General features: G+C 39.6%; 1 protein-coding gene across 3 annotated transcripts in view; it reads right to left on the bottom strand.

Moving 5' to 3' along the window:
- Positions 1-18141, bottom strand: part of RAD51 (RAD51 recombinase) — a gene marked incomplete at its 5' end in the record, with an annotated part of 30190 nt that overhangs the window by 4562 nt on the left and 7487 nt on the right. For 2 of the 3 annotated variants that reach the window (XM_082848713.1, XM_082848715.1), the window contains 3 exons: positions 4718-4812; positions 11656-11747; positions 13655-13772. In XM_082848713.1, the coding sequence (XP_082704839.1) occupies positions 4718-4812; positions 11656-11747; positions 13655-13772 (305 nt within the window). Of the gene's footprint in view, positions 1-4717; positions 4813-11655; positions 11773-13654; positions 13773-18141 lie in introns of all 3 variants that reach the window. The other variant, XM_082848714.1, reaches the window with a different exon arrangement.

Raw genomic sequence — 18141 nt, 5'->3', positions numbered from 1 at the left:
CTGCCGATGCAGGGGACACGGGTTTGTGCCCCGGTCTGGGAAGATCCCACATGCCGCGGAGCGGCTAGGCCCGTGAGCCATGGCCGCTAAGCCTGCGCGTCTGGAGCCTGTGCTCCGCAACGGGAGAGGCCACAACAGCGAGGGGCCCGCGTACCACAAAAAAAAAAAAAAAAATCCTAGGTCTAAACCAGACTTAATGAATCACAATGCTCAGGGAAGAGTTGTGATAATTTGCATATTTAACAAACACCTGGCACATGAAAAGATGCTCAATATCACTAATCACAAGGTAAATGCAAATTGAAACCACAATGAGCTATATTACCTCACACCTGCCAGAATGGCTATTTTCAAAAAGAAAACAAATAGGACTTCCCTCGTGGCCCAGTGGTTAAGAGTCTACCTGCCAATGCAGGGGACACCGGTTCGAGCCCTGGTCCGGGAAAACCCCACATGCCACGGAGCAACTAAGCCCGTGTGCCGCAACTACTGAGCCCACAAGCCACAACTGCTGAAGCCCGCACACCTAGAGCCCGTGCTCGGCAACAAGAGAAGCCACCGCAATGAGAAGCCCATGCACCGCAGAGAAGAGTAGCCCCCCACGCGCCGCAACTAGAGAAAGCCCGCACGCAGCAACGAAGACCCAACGCAGTCAAAAACAAAAAGAACCTGAAGTGATTTTTTTTTTAAATTTTTGGCTCGTGGCATGCAGGATCTTAGTTCCCCGACCAGGGATTGAACTCATGCCCCCTACATGGAAGCACGAAGTCCTAACCACTGGACTGCCAGGGAATTCCCGCTACAGATTTTCTTTCTGGAAATTTCATATAAATGGAACCATATGTGGTCTTTTATGTCTAGCTTCTATCATTTAGCATGTTTTTTGAGGGTCATTCATGCTGTAACAAGTATCAGTACTTCATTCCTTTTAATTGTTGAATAGCGGTCTATTGTATGGATCAACCAGATTTTATTTGTTCATCAGTGGATGGACAATTGGGTTGTTTCCAGGTTTTGGCCACTATAACAATACTATAAACATCCACAAACAAGTCTCTGTGTGGACATGTTTTCATATCTCTTGGGTACATAACCAGAGTGAAATTGCTGGGCTATATGACAAATTTATGTTTAACTGCCACATTGTTCTTTTCCAAAGTGACTGCACAATTTTACATTCTCACCAGCAATGTATTAGGGTTCCAGTTTCTTCACATCCTCCCTGACACTTGTTACTTTTTCATTACAGCCATCCTAGTGGTGGTATCTCACTGTGGTTTTAATTTGCATTTCTTCTTGAATAATAATGTTGAGCATCTCTGCACGTGCTTATTGGCCATTTTACATCTGCTTCGGAGAAATGTCTATACAAGTCCTTTGCCCATTTCTTTTTTTTTTTTTTTTTGTGGTACACGGCCTCTCACTGTTGTGGCCTCTCCCGTTGCGGAGCACAGGCTCCGGCCGCGCAGGCCCAGTGGCCATGGCTCACGGGCCTAGCCGCTCCGCGGCAATGTGGGATCCTCCCAGACCGGGGCACGAACCCGTGTCCCCTGCATCGGCAGGCTGACTCTCAACCTCTGCGCCACCAGGGAAGCCCTGCCCATTTCTTAATTGGGGTGTCTTACTGCTGGGTTGTGAGAGTTCTTTATATATTCTTGATACTAGAACCTTATCAGATATATGATTTGCAAATATTTTCTCACATTCTTTGGGTTGTCTTTTTATTATCTTGATAGTGCTCTTTGAAGCACAGAAGTTTCAAATTTTGATTAAATGAAAACTGACTCTGTATTATCGTTTTTTTCTTTCATAGACTATGCTTTCTTGTGTTGTATCTAAGAAATCTCTGCCTACTTCAAGGTCACAAAGATTTTCTTTTTTTTCCCTAAAAGTTTTATAATTTTAGCTAAATATAGGACTATCATTCTTTAAATATATATATACATATACATATATATAGTAAACATACATAACATAAAATTTACCATTTTAATCTTTTTAAAGTGTACAGTCCAATGGCAGGAAGCACATTCCCGTTGTTGTGCAACCATCACTACCATCCATGTCCAGAATTTTTTCACCATCCCAAACTGAAACTCTGTACCCATTAAACAATAATCCCCCATTCTCCGCACCCCTGCCCCTAGCAACCACCATTCCACTTTCTGTCTTTATGAATTTGACTGCTCTAAGTACCTCATATAGGAGGAATCATACATTTGTCCTTTTGCAACTGGCTTATTTCACTTAGCATAATGTTTTCAAGGTTCATCCATGTTGTAGCATACCGTAAGCATTTCCTTACATTTTGAGAATAATTTTCCATTGTATGTATAGAGGACATTTAGTTTATCCATTCAACTGTTGATGGATACTTGGTTTGTTTCTACCTTTTGACTACTGTGAACAGGGCTGCCATGAATACTGGTGTGTAACTGAGTCCCTGCTTTCAATTCTTTTGAGTATATACTCAGAAGTGGAATTCCTGAATCATATTGTAATTCTATGTTTAATTTTCTGAGGAATCACCAGAATGGTATCCATTTTTAGTTAACTTTCATGTATAGTGTAAGGTAAGGTGGATATCCAACTACATTAGCACCATTTATTGAAAAGACTATTATTTCCTCCACTAAATTGTCTTTCACCTTTGTCAAAAATCAAGTGACTATAAGTGAAAGAGTTTATTTCTTTTTTTCTTATAAATTTATTTATTTGGCTGTGTTGGGTCTTCATTGCTGAACAAGGGCTTTCTCTAGTTGCAGTGAGTGGGGGCTACTCTTCGTTGTGGTGCACTGGCTTCTCATTGCGGGGGCTTCTCCTGTTGCGGAGCACAGGCTCTAGGTGCATGGGCTTCAGTAGTTGTGGCACGCAGACTCAGTAGTTGTGGCTCATGGGCTCTAGAGCGCAGGCTCAGTGGTTGTGGTGCATGGGCTTAGTTGCTCCGTGGCACGTATCTTCCTGGACCAGGGATCGAAACCGTGTCCCCTGCATTGGCAGGCGGATTCTCAACCACTGCGCCACCAGGGAAGTCCCCAAACAGTTTATTTCTGAACTCTCAATTCTGTTCCACTGATCCATATGTCTCTCCTTATGGCAGCACCACACTGTCTTGATTACTGTTGTTTATAGTAAGTTTTAAAATTGGGAAGACTGAGACCTCCAATTCTGTTCTTTTTTTCCTCCCAAGAATGTTTTGGCTATTCTGGGTCCTTGACATTTCCATATTAATTTATAATCACCTTGTCAATTTCAGCAAAAATGTCTTGGTGAATTTCAATAGGCATTGTGTTGAATTTATAGATCAGTTTGAGGGGAGGTGTTTTTTTTTTTTTTTTTGCTGCACCTCGGCTTGCAGGATCTCAGTTCCCCGACCAGGGACTGAACCTGGACCACAGCAGTGAAAGCCCAGAATCCTAACTACTAGGCAACCAGGGAACTCCCTTACCATTTTAATAATATTGCATCTTCCAATCCATGAATGTGGAATGTTTCTCTATGCAGATCTTCAATTTCTCTCAGCAATGTTAGTTTTCAGTGTACTAGTCCTTTTTTTAAAAAAAAAAATATTTATTTTGGCTATACCGGGTCTTAGTTGTGGCATGCAAGATCTAGTTCCCCGACCAGGGATCGAACCCAGGCCCCCCTGCGCTGGGAGCACGGGGTCTTACCCACTGGACCACCAGGGAAGTCCCTAGTGTACAAGTCTTGAACTTCTGGTTAAGTTTATTACTAAGTATTTTATTCTTTTAGACACTATTGTGAATGGAATTATTTTCTTAATTCTTGAATTGTTCATTTACAGTATACAGAAGTACAATGGATTTTTCATATTAAGATTGCATCCTGCAACAAACTAATTTAGTTCTAGCAGTTTTTTGTGTGTAGTTTCCTAAGGATTCTCTACATACAGTATCATATCATTGGTGAATAAAGATATTTTACATCTTCCATTCCAATCTGGATGCCTTTTACTTCATTTTCTTGCCTGACTGCACTGGCTAGGATCTACAGTACAATGTGGAACATAAGTAGTGAGAGTGGAGATCCTTGTCTTATTTCCAATCTTACAGAGAAAATATTCAGATTTTTACCATTAAAATGATGCTAGCTGTAGGTTTTTTGTAGATGCTCTTTATCAGGGCATCTGATAAATGTTCTATCCATTATTGAAAGTGAGGCATTAGGCCCCAGTGAGCTTGAATTGTCTATTTCACCCTTCAATTATATCAATTTGTGTTTCACATATCTTGGGGCTCTATTAGGTTTCTATATGTTTACATTTGTTATATCTTCCCCATGAACGGACCTTTCAGTTCTAAACGTTCCTCTTTGCCTCTACTGATTTTTTGTGTTAAAGTCTATTTTGTCTGATATTAGTACAACCACTCCAGCCCTCTTATGGTTACTTTTGCATGCAATATCTTTTTTCCATCCTTTTAGTTTCAACCTATTTGTGTCTCTGAATCTAAGTGGTTCTCTGGAAGGCAGCATATAGTTGGATCTTGTTTTTTATCCAGTCTGACAGCAACTCATAGATTTTTGACTAAAGGAGCATGTTCTTCTCTAAGGAAGGTTATTCTTTTGAAACACACATATGACTTTGGGATACAGAGCAATAAGAGAGAAGAAGAGACACCCTTCAGCCAGACTAGCCTTGGCAATCACTACAGTGACATATGGAGCCATATTTCTCTCACCTGATCCAGTAACCTACCTCTCAGCCACTGCTAGCAGCCGTTCTGGCCTAAAGGTACCCTCGGTGTCAATGTACATGGCCTTTCCTTCACCTCCACCTCGGTCAATGGGAAGCTAGAGAGAAAAAGAACAGTGGAAATGACACTGTACTTCTAATATAACTGACCAACTTCCTCATGATAGGTCTATAATTCCTCCTACCCCCAGTGAAGCAAAAGGAAAAAACACTTTAAAGTGACAATCAGAAGTAGGGAGGAGGCATTCACTTCTGATAGAAATACAGTTAGTAGTAGATATGAGGCTCATTGTGTCCCATAACACATGAGGCTAGAGTCTAGCCAGAGTTGGAGTGCTTGGAAATATAGACCAAAGTAGGTGACAAAATTCTTAAAAAAAAAAAAAAAAAAAAAACTTCTAATTTTTTTTTTTTAATTCTATGACTGTATACCAACACACGACCGATCAATTCTCTCAAGACAACAAACATTTGGAAGATCATTTACTTAGCTTTAATAAGTAAGAGACCCTGATCCAATACCCAATTAATATTAGCATATGCAGACCACACTTACACTTCACTTTATTGAGCGGAGTTCATTCCTTAGGGTTGCTAAAGGAGACTGGAAATACCCCAGGGGCATCCCTAGCACGTCTACAGTATGAGCAAGAAAGAATAAAAAGATGTTTGCTCCAATTGTACACACAGATGTTAAAAATGAACAAAAGCAGAAAAGGAAGAATACAAAGAGTTTTAAAAAAAGGAAAGAAAATGGAGGAATGTCATGAAAACTGTCTTATGAGCTCCTCAGGGAAATCTGTTTCAGGCTACCTATCCCACACCAGACACCCTGAGTTCTACAGATTTTAAGTGAATGTTGCTAAAGTGTATTTTCCACCCTTGAAATCTACTTTGGAGCCTAATACACCTTTAAATTCTGAGGAAAATCCCTCAGGACAGTTTACATTAAGTGCCTGGTAGCACCAAAATTTTCTTTTCCTATTTCTGAGAAAATGTATTTTTTCAAAATTACAAAAGTACTACATGCTTGTAGTAAAAATTCAAACAATATAGAAAAAAGTAAAAAATTGGAAGTTCTTCTATTTCACTCCCATCTCCCACAGGAGTCCTCTTCCAGATCACTTTCTATACATTTTCATACAAACACTTTTTATGTGATTCTGCCACTTGCTATGTGAACCTGAGAATATTAATTCTCAGTTTCTACATTTTCTGTAAAATGTAGATAAAATCTCCCTATGGCACTGTTTTGAAGATTAGATAATTCATGCAAACTGTTTAGCACAGTGCCTGACATACAGAATGTACTTGGAAGACTTGATATCCTCCACCTCTTAGGGCACTGATTTTAGCATATACTCAATTACAGAAGGCTTTGTTAATCTGGAAAGGGGGAAATGATTACGCTATCATTATGCAGGTTGGCAGATAAATCTTTCAAATCTTAGGAATCCATGAAAGGAGCAAAGGATATGTATATAACAAAAGAGGGTCTTGATAGAGGAAATGTTTAAAACCACTGGCCAAGAGGACAGAAAGCAGAAGCTGCCTCAGTTTGAGGGGAGGAGAAAATCTTCACATTCAGGGGGCTAAGTCCCCAGGAATTAAGATGAATGAAGTTCTCCCTTCTCTCACTTTCTTGTATCTTTAGTGCTAGTATGCGAGGAAGTTCTTTTCCAGCTAAATAGACCTCCTTGGGAGAAGGGAGGCCATGAGTGGCTGGCATGGCATTGGTAGGCCGACTGACAGCAGAGAAGTGGACATGGTCCCAGGGTATTGCTGGGCCAGTCACAAGGGGATGGACTATATGCTCTGCACCCCACTGCATTTTGTCTCCTCCACCTCACCCTCCCAGTGCCACTTCAGCCATCTTGTTACTGGGCTGGGACACCACCAAAGTAGCTATTTTTAATACCTGCTTAGTACCATAATTTAACTCTTCTTCCTATTTTGTAGTGATGCAAGTTGTTTTGAACTTTCACCATTTTATAATGCTATGGTGTAGATTCTTTACACATTTATTCTTGACTATATGTGAAAAGTTCTGTAAGACATATTTTCTGTCAAGGGCACGTACATTTAAAATTGGTACTTATGTTAAACTGTCTTCTCAGAATTTTAAAATTATTCTAGAACTTTGAACAAGCATGGGCTATTCATTTTTGTAACCTAAGTATGGCTCCCAACTTTATATAACTTCACTATTAGAGATCTAATATATAGTGGGGTTTTGCTTCATTAAGTTGAGAAAACCTGAAAATATGTGAGGTGATTAACGTTTAGATTTAAATAGTAATCTAACACCCTCTCTATACCTCTGGTTCCAGCTCTTAGGCTGGTGACATGTAATCCTTTCTATTATTAATGAATTAGAATTGTTTTTCTCTGAAAAAATATCAAAGATCCGTAGTTATTCAGCCAACTGTGAATGTTCAGTTATTTTTATAGAGAGGATATATTTATTTTAGAATTTTCCTTCAGTTTATTAATAGGCATTATCTGACAACTTAATAAACATTTCCAATTTAGGAGTCTGTTTGTACAACTTAAGAGCATCAGTGTGACAGGCTGAGTTGCCATGGCAACTACATTGTGTAATGTACTTGAAATATTTATTCCACATGAATCCCTGTCAAAACAACATGGGGTGGGGGGGCTTCCCTGGTGGTGCAGTGGTTAAGAATCCACCTGCCAACACAGGGGACATGGGTTCAAGCCCTGGTCCGGGAAGATCCCACATGCTGTGGAGCAACTAAGCCCATGCGCCACAACTAATGAGCCTGCGCTCTACAGCCCGCGAGCCACAACTACTGAAGCCTGCACCTAGAGCCCGTGCTCCACAAGAGAAGCCACCACAGTGAGAAGCCCGCGCACTGCAATGAAGAGTAGCCCCCGCTCAACACAACTAGAGAAAGCCTGCACGCAGCAACGAAGACCCAATGCAGCCAAAAATAAAATAAATATAACAATTAAAAAAAATAAGATTAAAAAAACCCAAAACAACATGGGGAAATCATTTCTATTTAAAAAGGTCACATATCATGTCAAATGACCCATGTCTGGGTGATATTTTAAACACTCCTATTTCCCTTTAGCTAACAATTTTCTAATGGTGCTTTGGGCAATAAGCTATAGCTTCTACAGCTTACTATACCACTCTTCCTCTTCTCATTGCTTCCCCTCTTATCCTAAAAGTTCTCCTATCCCCCTAACTCTTTTTCTACTAGGAGTTATGTATGAGACGGAGCCAACATGGCTTAGGTCTACTTGATACTGGAATCCTAACATGGCTGTCATATGGTGACATTTTAGTTGCAATGAAAAGATCAGTAGAGCAACTGAGGAGAGAAACACAATTAAGATGACAAGTGAGAAAGGAAAATGATGAGAAAAACAGAAGACCATGAAGTTGGGCCTCTAGCTATTAGATAAACATTTATTCATGAAGAAGCAAAATATTCTCCTATCTCAAGAAATGGCGGGACTTCCCTAGTGGTCCAGTGGGTAAGACTCCGCACTCCCAATGTAAGGAGCCCAGCTTTGATCCCTGGTCAGGGAACTAGATCCTGCATGCATGTTGCAACTAAGAGTTCACATGCCGCAACTATGACCTGGTGCAGCCTAAATACATAAATAAATAAATATTGAAAGAAAGAAAGAAAGAAATGGTATTCACCACTTCAAGACAGAAGTACTGAATGATGGACATATCTGTAACATGAAAAAATGAGGAGACAGATTTTCTTGGGTTCCTATCTCAAGAAATGGCAGGACTTCCCTAGTGGTCCAGTGGGTAAGACTCCACACTCCCAATGCAAGGAGCCCAGCTTCGATCCCTGGTCAGGGAACTAGATCCTGCATGCATGCTGCAACTAAGAGTTCACATGCTGCAACTACGACCTGGTGCAGCCTAAATACATAAATAAATAAATATTGAAAGAAAGAAATGGCATTCACCACTTCAAGACAGAAGTATTGACTGATGGACATATCTGTAACATGAAAAAATGAGGAGACAGATTTTCTTGGGTAACTTCAGAAAATCAGTCTCATAGTATTAGCCTCTGCACATATATGTGTTTCACTAAAATGTGAACCCTACCCAAGACACAGGATCCTAACAAAATCCATATTTTTTTTTATGGCACATACCATCTTTAACTATAGCACTGCATTACAATGATGTAATAAACATTTTTTATAAAGTGCTATTTAAATACAGAATTATGAAGGATAGTTCCTAACTTGTTTTATAAGGGAAAAAAACACAAAAGAGAACAATTTATATTTGACTTTTAAATTTATAAATGAGTTCCAACAATGACTGTTATTTTGTTGAGATGATAAGAATTCACACTGAATGGAAAGATACTAGGAAGCCCCCTCTGTCATAATGATAAAAGGAGGCAGAGGGCTTCCCTGATGGTGCAGTAGTTGAGAGTCCACCTGCTGATGCAGGGGACACGGGTTCGTGCCGGTCCGGGAAGATCCCACATGCCGCGGAGCGGCTGGGGCCGTGAGCCATGGCCGCTGAGCCTGCGTGTCCGGAGCCTGTGCTCCGCAACAGGAGAGGTCACAACAGTGAGAGGCCCGCATACCACAAAAAAAAAAAAAAAAAAAAAAAAAAACTAAAAGGAGGCAGATTTCCTTTCACTTATTCTCCAACTCCATCAGTAAGTTTGCCCATGGGAGAAGTGAGTATAATCTATCTAGATTCAAATACAGATAGTCCCCAACTTAACTATGGCTCGACTTACAGTCTTTCAACTTTACCATGGTGCAACAGTGATACAAATTCAGTAGAAACCATACTTCAAAATTTAAATTTCCATGTTTTCCCAGGCTAGCAATATGCTGTACGATACTTTCATGATGCTGGGCAGCAGCAGTGTGCCGTGCTCCCTGTCAGCTGCCTGAGCCAAAGGGTAAACAGCTGGTACACTTACAACCATTCTGTTTTTCACTTTCAGTGTAGTATTCAATAAACTACATATGAGATATTCAATACTTTATAAAAAAATAGGCTTTGTATTAGATGATTTTGCCCAACTGTAGGCTTATGTAAGTGCTCTGAGCATGTTTAAGGTAGGCTGGGCTAAGTTACAATGTTCAGTAGGTTAGGTGTATTAAATGCATTTGTGACCTATGACTTTCAACTTACGATGGGCTTATCAGGATGTTACCTCATCATATATCAAGGAAGATCTGTAATACCATTTTGTTCAAAACATCTCAAACCCACCATCTCTAATTTTGAACTCATCTTTCCATAAAACTGTCTCTCTCTCCAAAATCCTTTTTAGAGTTTACCAAAGTAATACATTGTTGGGCTGAGGGGTATTTTTTATTGTCATTTGTAGCAATATGGATGGACCTGGAGATTATCATACTAAGTGAAATAAGACAGAAAGAGAAAGACATACCATATGATATCACTTACATGTGGAACCTAAAATATGACACAAATGAACCTATCTACGAAACAGAAATAGACTCAAAGACATAGAGAACCAACTTCTGGTTGCTGGAGGTAGGGGGTGATGGAGGGGTGGGGGGGGAGATGGATTGGGAGTTTAGGATTAGCAGATGCAAGCTATTATATATAGAATGGATAAACAACAAGGTCCTATTGTATAGCACAGGGAACTACATTCAGTACCCTGTGATAGGGACTTCCCTGGTGGCCTAGTGGTAAAGAATCCACCTTCCAATGAAGGGGACATGGGTTCGATCCCTGGTCAGGGAACTAAGATCCCACATGCCGCGGGGCAACTAAGCCCGCCTGCCACAACTACTGAGCTGGCGTGCCTCAATGAGAGAGCCCATGTGCCACAAACTACAGAACCCATGTGCGCCCTGGAGCCCGCGCGCCGAAACGAAAGATCCCGCATGCCTCAATGAAGAGATCCCGTGTGCCGCAATTAAGACCCGACACAGCCAAAAAGAAAAAAAGAAAAAGAAAATAAAAATTCATAATAAATAAATAAATAAATATTTAAAAAAAGAATATCCTGTGATAAACCATAATGCAAAAGAATATGAAAAAGAATGTATATATTAGTATAACTGAATCACTTTGCTATACAGCAGAAATTAACAAAACATTGTGAATCAACTATATTCATAAAATCAATTTTTAAAAAAAGGTAGGTGGGTTTTGTAGTTTTGATGTGAAGAACAGGTTAGGTCATTTGGCTAAGAGTGAGGGTTGAAGAGAAGCATGAAGGTTTGAGAAGAAAGGACAAAGTATGAGATAACTGTCCTACCGAGTGGGAAAAAGTCTGCCTGAATTCAACCTTTTTCAGAGGAGAAATTCAGTAGGCCTGCCAAGCAGTATCAAATGTTAACTTAAAGTCTGTCATCTTGAATTTAAAGTGATGCCAATCACCTTTATGTTAGGATTTTTCTCCAGTATGATCAGCTACTTGGGAACAGGCACTGAAAAGACAGATAGGGTTTATCTAGGAATGGCATCTCTTCAGATGGGGGATGTAAATCTGAGGGTATCTGTAAAGGAATGACTTTAATGAAGAATCATTTAATGATGAATCATACAATATAAACTAGTGAAGAGGACAGGTGAAGCCAGGGGAGGCCTAGTGGTTGGTAAGAAAGTATGTGAAATTAATAATCTGAAAGTTTCTACGCTGTGGAAGTTTTGCAGTAGCAGTCTATCTTCTAACTAGCTATAGTACTCTTTTTTTTTTCTTTTTTGGCCGAGCCACGTGGCATGCAGGATCTTAGTTCCCCAACCAGGAATCGAACCTTAGAGTGGAAGCACAGAGTCTTAACCACTGGATGACCCGGGAAGTTCCCCTAGCTATAGCATTCCTGAAAACAGTGAAAGTGCATTTTTTGCCCATGCTAACAGATGCTTGCTAATAACAGGAATCAACACATTCTTGCTGATCTGATTAGTTAGAGCCCCAACAGCTCACCTGGCATGTTACAGCCAACGTATGACAGATCTGGGTCTTCCCAGTTCGGAATTCTCCAAACATCTCTGTGATGGATCCAGTCTCAATTCCTCCTAATAGAAGAGCAATAAGAAACACCTCTTAGCACAATACAAATATTTAGAAACAATAATCATAGAAATGTCCTAGGGGGACTTCCCTGGTGGCGCAATGGTCAAGAATCCACCTGCCAGTGCAGGGGACATGGGTTTGATCCCTGGTCCGGGAAGATCCCACACGCTGCAGAGCAACTAGGCCCGTGCACCACAACTACTAAACCTGCACTTTAGAGCCCACAAGCCACAACTACTGAGCCTGCGTGCCACAACTACTGAAGCCCATGTGCCTAGAGCGGACACTCTGCAACGAGAAGCCACCGCAATGAGAAGCCCACGTACTGCAATGAAGAGTAGCCCCCACTCACCGCAACTAGAGAAAGCCCACACGCAGCAATGAAGACCCAATGCGGCCAAAAATAAATAAACATATTTATAAAAAAAAGAAATGTCCTAGAAGCTCATCAGAAAGATGTTTACATAATTTAGAACCCCAATTTTCAACAAGCAGTAATTTTAAAAATACTTTTTATTTTGGAATAATTCTAGATTCATAGAAAATTTCAAAGAAATGTACAGAGAGGGCCTGTGAATTCTTCACCCAGCCTCCCTCAATGTTAACGTTTTGCATAACTATAATACAGTATCAATATCAGAAAACTGATATGGATACAATCCAGAGCTTATTCAGATTTCTCCAGGTATTTATGCACTCATTTGTGTGTGTGTAGTTCTATGCAATTTTATCACATCTGTAGCTTCATTTCACTATCACCACAAATCAATATACAGAACTATGCCATCACAAGTCAATAAGCAGTCATTTCAAAAAATAAATTATAAATAATATCTAATGTTTACCAAATGTCTCTTGTGTATCTGGCATTGTGCTTTGTATTTATATATATATCAATTCATTTACTTCCAATAACTTATAAGGTAGGAAGTCTTTTTTTTAATAAATTTACTTATTTATGGCTGTATTGGGTCTTCGTTGCTACGCACGGGCTTTCTCTAGTTGTGGTGAGTGGGAGCTACTCTTCGTTGTGGTGCACGGGCTTCTCTTGTTGTGGAGCACAGGATCTAGGTGTGTGGGCTCAGTAGTTGTGGCTCGTGGGCTCTAGAGCGCAGGCTCAGTAGTTGTGGCCCATGGGCTTAGTTGCTCCGTGGCATGTGGGATCTTCCTGGACCAGGGTTTGAACCCATGTCCGCTGCATTGGCAGGCGGATTCTTAACCACTGCGCCACCAGGGAAGTCCCGGTAGGGAGTCTTTTTTTCCTCATTATGAACATAAGAAAACCGAGGCGTAGACCACAATAAGTAGTCTGCACCATGTAATACAGCCAGTAAATGCTGAGCGGGGAACAGGAGAGAAAGCAAATGCTCAAATTTAAGTGTGATTCCTGAACCCATGCTATTTTGTGCCCTAAAAAAAAAGGAAACTTGAATGATCGAATATTTGGGGAAGCAACATGGACCAAATCTAACTCTGCAAAAATTTAAGACAGCAGTGCTTTCAAAAGTTCAAAACCTTTACAGCTTTCCATAAAGTCCTGAAGATTAGTGTGCACTACAATGTATTGATACTACAAAGTAGTATTCAAGCATGGAGTGTTTTAACCAGTCATCAGATTTTCTACCTTGTGGTAGATAAAAGGTTATAATTATTCTTTAGGCAGAGGGAGCTTACTCTCAGAATGCAATATTAAATGGAGATTAAATTATTTAATTGGCAGATAATTTTAGTATTTTTTAAGTCAAGTACCACCCTCCAGCAGTCTTCCTTCTTCAATGTGAATACTTCTCTTTATTTCTTAATTCTATCTGACACATAAACCCGACCCAAATATTTTATTTAGTTATATTCTATAACCTGGATGCTTTGCTAACCGCAGTTCACAGCACAGGATAAGGGATTACTATACCTTGAAGTAGTTTGTCAAGCTCTTTGGAGCCGGTAGTAATCTGTATGATCTCAGACCGCCTTTGGTGGAACTCAGTTGCAGTGGTGAAACCCATTGGAACTAATTTAGCTGCCTCAGTCTGGGGAAAAATAAGAAATGCCAAATCGATGAAATACGCTTAGTAAAAACCAGGCATACAGTGGGAAGAGATAACATCTAACAAAATTTCCAGAATGATCTATCTTTAAAAAGTTATCAGGCTTCTCTGGTGGTACAGTGTTTAAGGATCCGCCTGCCAATGCAGGGGACACGGGTTCAAGTCCTGATCTGGGAAGATCCCACGTGCTGTGGAGCAACTAAGCCTGTGCGCCACAACTACTGAGCCTGCGCTCTAGAGCCCGCGAGCCACAACTACTGAGCCTACAAGCCACAACTGCTGAAGCCCGGGCGACTAGAGCCACTGCTCCACAACAAGAGGAGCCACTGCAATGAGAAGCCCACGCACTACAATGAAGAGTAGCCCCCCCTTGCCACAACTAGAGGAGGGCTGTGCACAGCAACGAAGACCCAATGCAGCCAAAAATAAATAAATAAATTTATAAAAAATAATAAATAAATGCATTCACAAATACATGGAAATTAAACAGTACATTCCTAAATAACCAATGAATCAAAGAAATCACAAGGGAATTTAGTAAATTCATTGAGATGAATGAAAATGAAAACAAAACATACCAAAACGTATGGGATGCAGCAAAAGCAGTGCTTAAAGGGAGATTTATAGCTGTAAATGCCTATATTAGAGAGATCTTAAATCAATAACGTAACCTTCCCACCTTAAGTTACTGAAGAAAGAGCAAACTAAACATAAAGCAAGAAGGAAGAAGACAAAATTTGAGTAGAAACTAGTAAAATAGAGAATAGAAATACAATAGAGAAAAATCATCGAAACCTGAAGTTGGTTCCTTGAAAAAATAAGCAAAATTGATTTAAAAAGACTCAAATCACTAAAATCAGAAATGAAAGAGGGGACATTACTACCAACATTACAAAAATAAATATATGCCAACAGATAACTTATAAGAAATACAGAAATCCCTAGAAAGACACAAACTATCAAAACTCACTGAAGTAGAAAAAGAATCCAAGTCCAGGCCCCAAATGATTAGCTGAGCTTGAATCTAAATTCAGTAAAATAAATTGTTTGAGTCGGAAGGAAGGGAGGGAGGGAGGCAGGGAGGGAGGGAGGGGAAAATCTGGATAGATCTATAGCAAGTAGAGGTTAAACCTGTAATTTAAAAACTTTCCACAAAGGGAGAAAACCAATAAATAGCTGAATCGTGGGTTTGCATTATTCTCTAAACTTCTCTATATGCTTAATACTTCACTTGAAAACTCCTTACAATGTTTATATTATAGTTATTGCAGAACCAAATGGTGTGCTAGAAATACAATTCTTTCACTAAGCTTCCAATGTTAACAACCGATGTCTCTCAGAGGTTTCTGTCAAATTCAAATGAATTCTTTTTTATATGCCGCTAGTTTCAAAATCATGCTCCATTTTACCTTGATTTTATATCTGAGGAATATCTTTCTCTAGTACTCTCTGACTTTATCATTTCTCAAATTTTCCAACCTCTCAATCTTACTATGTATTCTGCTAATCCTTTTCCCCCCTGAAGGTATCCTTTTCTTCTGCAAATGGGGCTATCTGCTCTCCAGGCTATCTACTGTCCTGGGTTTTCCTTCACCGACTATTTGAGTTGGAGTCTCTCCAACCTAGATCCTATGTTTCCTGCCCTCATTTTAGTAAAGTATATCCTCAAGTAACTTCCTAAGAAAGAATAGGATGAGAGAAAAATGTTCTGAATTCTTGTATTTCTGAAAATGTTGTATTCTGCTCTAACACTGGGTGAATAATATTGCTACAAATAGAATTCTAGGTTTAAAATTATTTACCCTCAGAATTTTGAAGGCACTGCTTTACTAGCTTCTACCATCCAGATTTCTAACAAGAAATGTGCTATCTTTTTGATTTTTGTTCCTTTAGAGGTCACTTACATTTTTCTCTCTGAAATCTTTCAGAATCTTCTCCTTATAAATGGTATACTGAAAATTTCACACTGAGGAGTCTAGGTGTGCATCTTTGACACTCTGTGGGGCCTTAGACTTCTGCTTCCCTTTAGCTCTGGGAAATCTTGTATTATTTCTTTGAGAATTTTCTTTCCTTCTTTATTCCTATAACTTTTACTAACCTTCAGGATGAATGAAAATTAGAAAATAAAAATACTAAAGAGAGGGGATAAGAACTATAAACCAATATTTAACTCTAGTTAATATATGCTAAAATATTTAGGGGGAAGTGTACTGACATCTACAACTGTCTTCGAAAAGCATAAAAAAAATCCCAGATGGACTGATGGCTGGATAGAGATAAATAAGTATATTAAAATGTTAATAGCAGTGTCTAGGTGGTGGATAAATAAGTGTTCATTGTAACATTCTTTCAACTTCCCAGTAAGTTCAAAAATTTTAATCAAAAATGTGAAGGAAAAAACCCAAACTCATAGGAGATGTTTTCCCTTCTTGTCATTTTAAGCTTGACATTTTCTAGTCTATGAGCTCTTAAAGGAACAGATTATAACCAAAGTGAAATTTGAAGTAAAAACCATGCCAACTGCCTAATCTGGCAGAACTTGACTTCTATTCTTTTGTTTATATAAGCTTGCTTTCATCTGTCTTAAATCTGTAGGAGTTTTCAATGTCTGACAAGGAGTTTTTTATGTCTGACAAGGCATAAGCAAAGGTCAGGATCTGTTCAGTCACAAAAACAGATGCCCAGAAATCAACAACATATAGACTTTAGGGACACCTATTGGCTTAATATCACAATCTTTCAAAGAGGTATTAGGTATTCAGAATTCTTACTTATTCAATTAAGTCACCACTTCAACAAATTTATTTATTTGAGCAATCCAATAAATGACAACTTCATACTTCATGGATGGCAACATCTTTAAGGGTTTAAATTAAGAATTACTTATAATTTTTGAGCCCACTGAATTAATACTATAAAATAACAGTGCTTAAAAATTCAAAGCTCCGGGCTTCCCTGGTGGTGCAGTGGTTGAGAGTCCACCTGCCGATGCAGGGGACACGGGTTCGTGCCCCGGTCCGGGAAGATCCCACATGCCGCGGAGTGGCTGGGCCCGTAAGCCATGGCCGCTGAGCCTGCGCGTCCGGAGCCTGTGCTCCGCAACGGGAGAGGCCACAGCAGTGAGAGGCCCGCGTACCACCAAAAAAAAAAAAATCAAAGCTCTTAGTATAATACACAATAAAACAGAATTTACTGGGTTGTATATATATTATTATTATATGAGATATTAAATAAATCTCAGATATTGTCCATCTGACTAGGATATGTGGCAGAACTACATGTACTGAAGCTGTAGGATGCATTTTTTGAAGATTCTTTAGCATGTGAAGATTATTTTTCATAGAAAATTCTGTATAACAATAGTCAACACAAACTATAAATATATAATTTTATAAATTAAATACTTGCTTTGCACTACAGAAAACTCCAAGAGTAAAGATAAACTGTAACAACATACAAGCGTACTTCATTTTATTGCCCTTCATTTTATGTGCTTCACAGATATTGCGTTTTACAAATTGAAGGTTTGTGGCAACCCTGTGTTGAGCAAGTCTGTATGCACCATTTTCCCAAAAGCATTTGCTCTCTTCATGTCTCTGTGTCACATTTTGGTAATTCTCACAGTGTTTCAAACTTTTTCATTATTATTACATTTGTAATGGTGATCTGTGGTCAGTGGTCTTTGATGTTACTATAATTGTTTTGGGCTGCCAAAAACCACGCCTATATAAGACTGAACTTAATTTATAAATGTTTTGTGTGTTTTGACTGCTCCACCCACTGGCAATTCCCCCATCTCTCCCTCTCCTCAGGCCTCCCTATTCCTTGAGACACAACAATATTGAAATTAGGCCAATTAATAACCCTACAGTGGCCTCTAAGTGAAGTTAGAGGAGGAACGGAGTGAAGTTGCACATCTCTCACTTTAAATAAAAAACTAGAAATGATTAAGCTTGGTGAGGAAGGCATGTCGAAAGCTGAAATAGGCCGAAAGCGAGGCATCTTGTGCCAAACTGTTAGCCAAGTTGTGAATGCAAAGAAAGTTCTTGCAGGAAATTAAAAGTGCTACTCCAGTGAACACATGAATGGTAAGAAAGAGAAACAGCGTTACTGCTGACATGGAAAAAATTTTAGTAGTTTGGGTAGAAGATCAAAACAGCCACAACATTCCCTTTAGCCAAAGCCTAATCCAGAGCAAGGCCCTACTCTGTTCAACTCAGTGAAGGCTGAGGGAGGTGAGGAAGCCGCAGAAGAGAAGTGTGAAGCTAGCAGAGGTTGGTTCATAAGGTTTAAGGAAAGAAGCCATCTCCATAACATTCAAGAGCAAGGTGAAGCAGCAAGTGCTGATGCA

The sequence above is a fragment of the Leucopleurus acutus genome (assembly GCF_964270905.1).
Source record: "Leucopleurus acutus genome assembly, chromosome: 1".
Lineage (NCBI taxonomy): Eukaryota > Metazoa > Chordata > Mammalia > Artiodactyla > Delphinidae > Leucopleurus > Leucopleurus acutus.
Note: the sequence above shows the minus strand (reverse complement) of the source record. Positions and strands in the feature narration are given on the sequence as shown.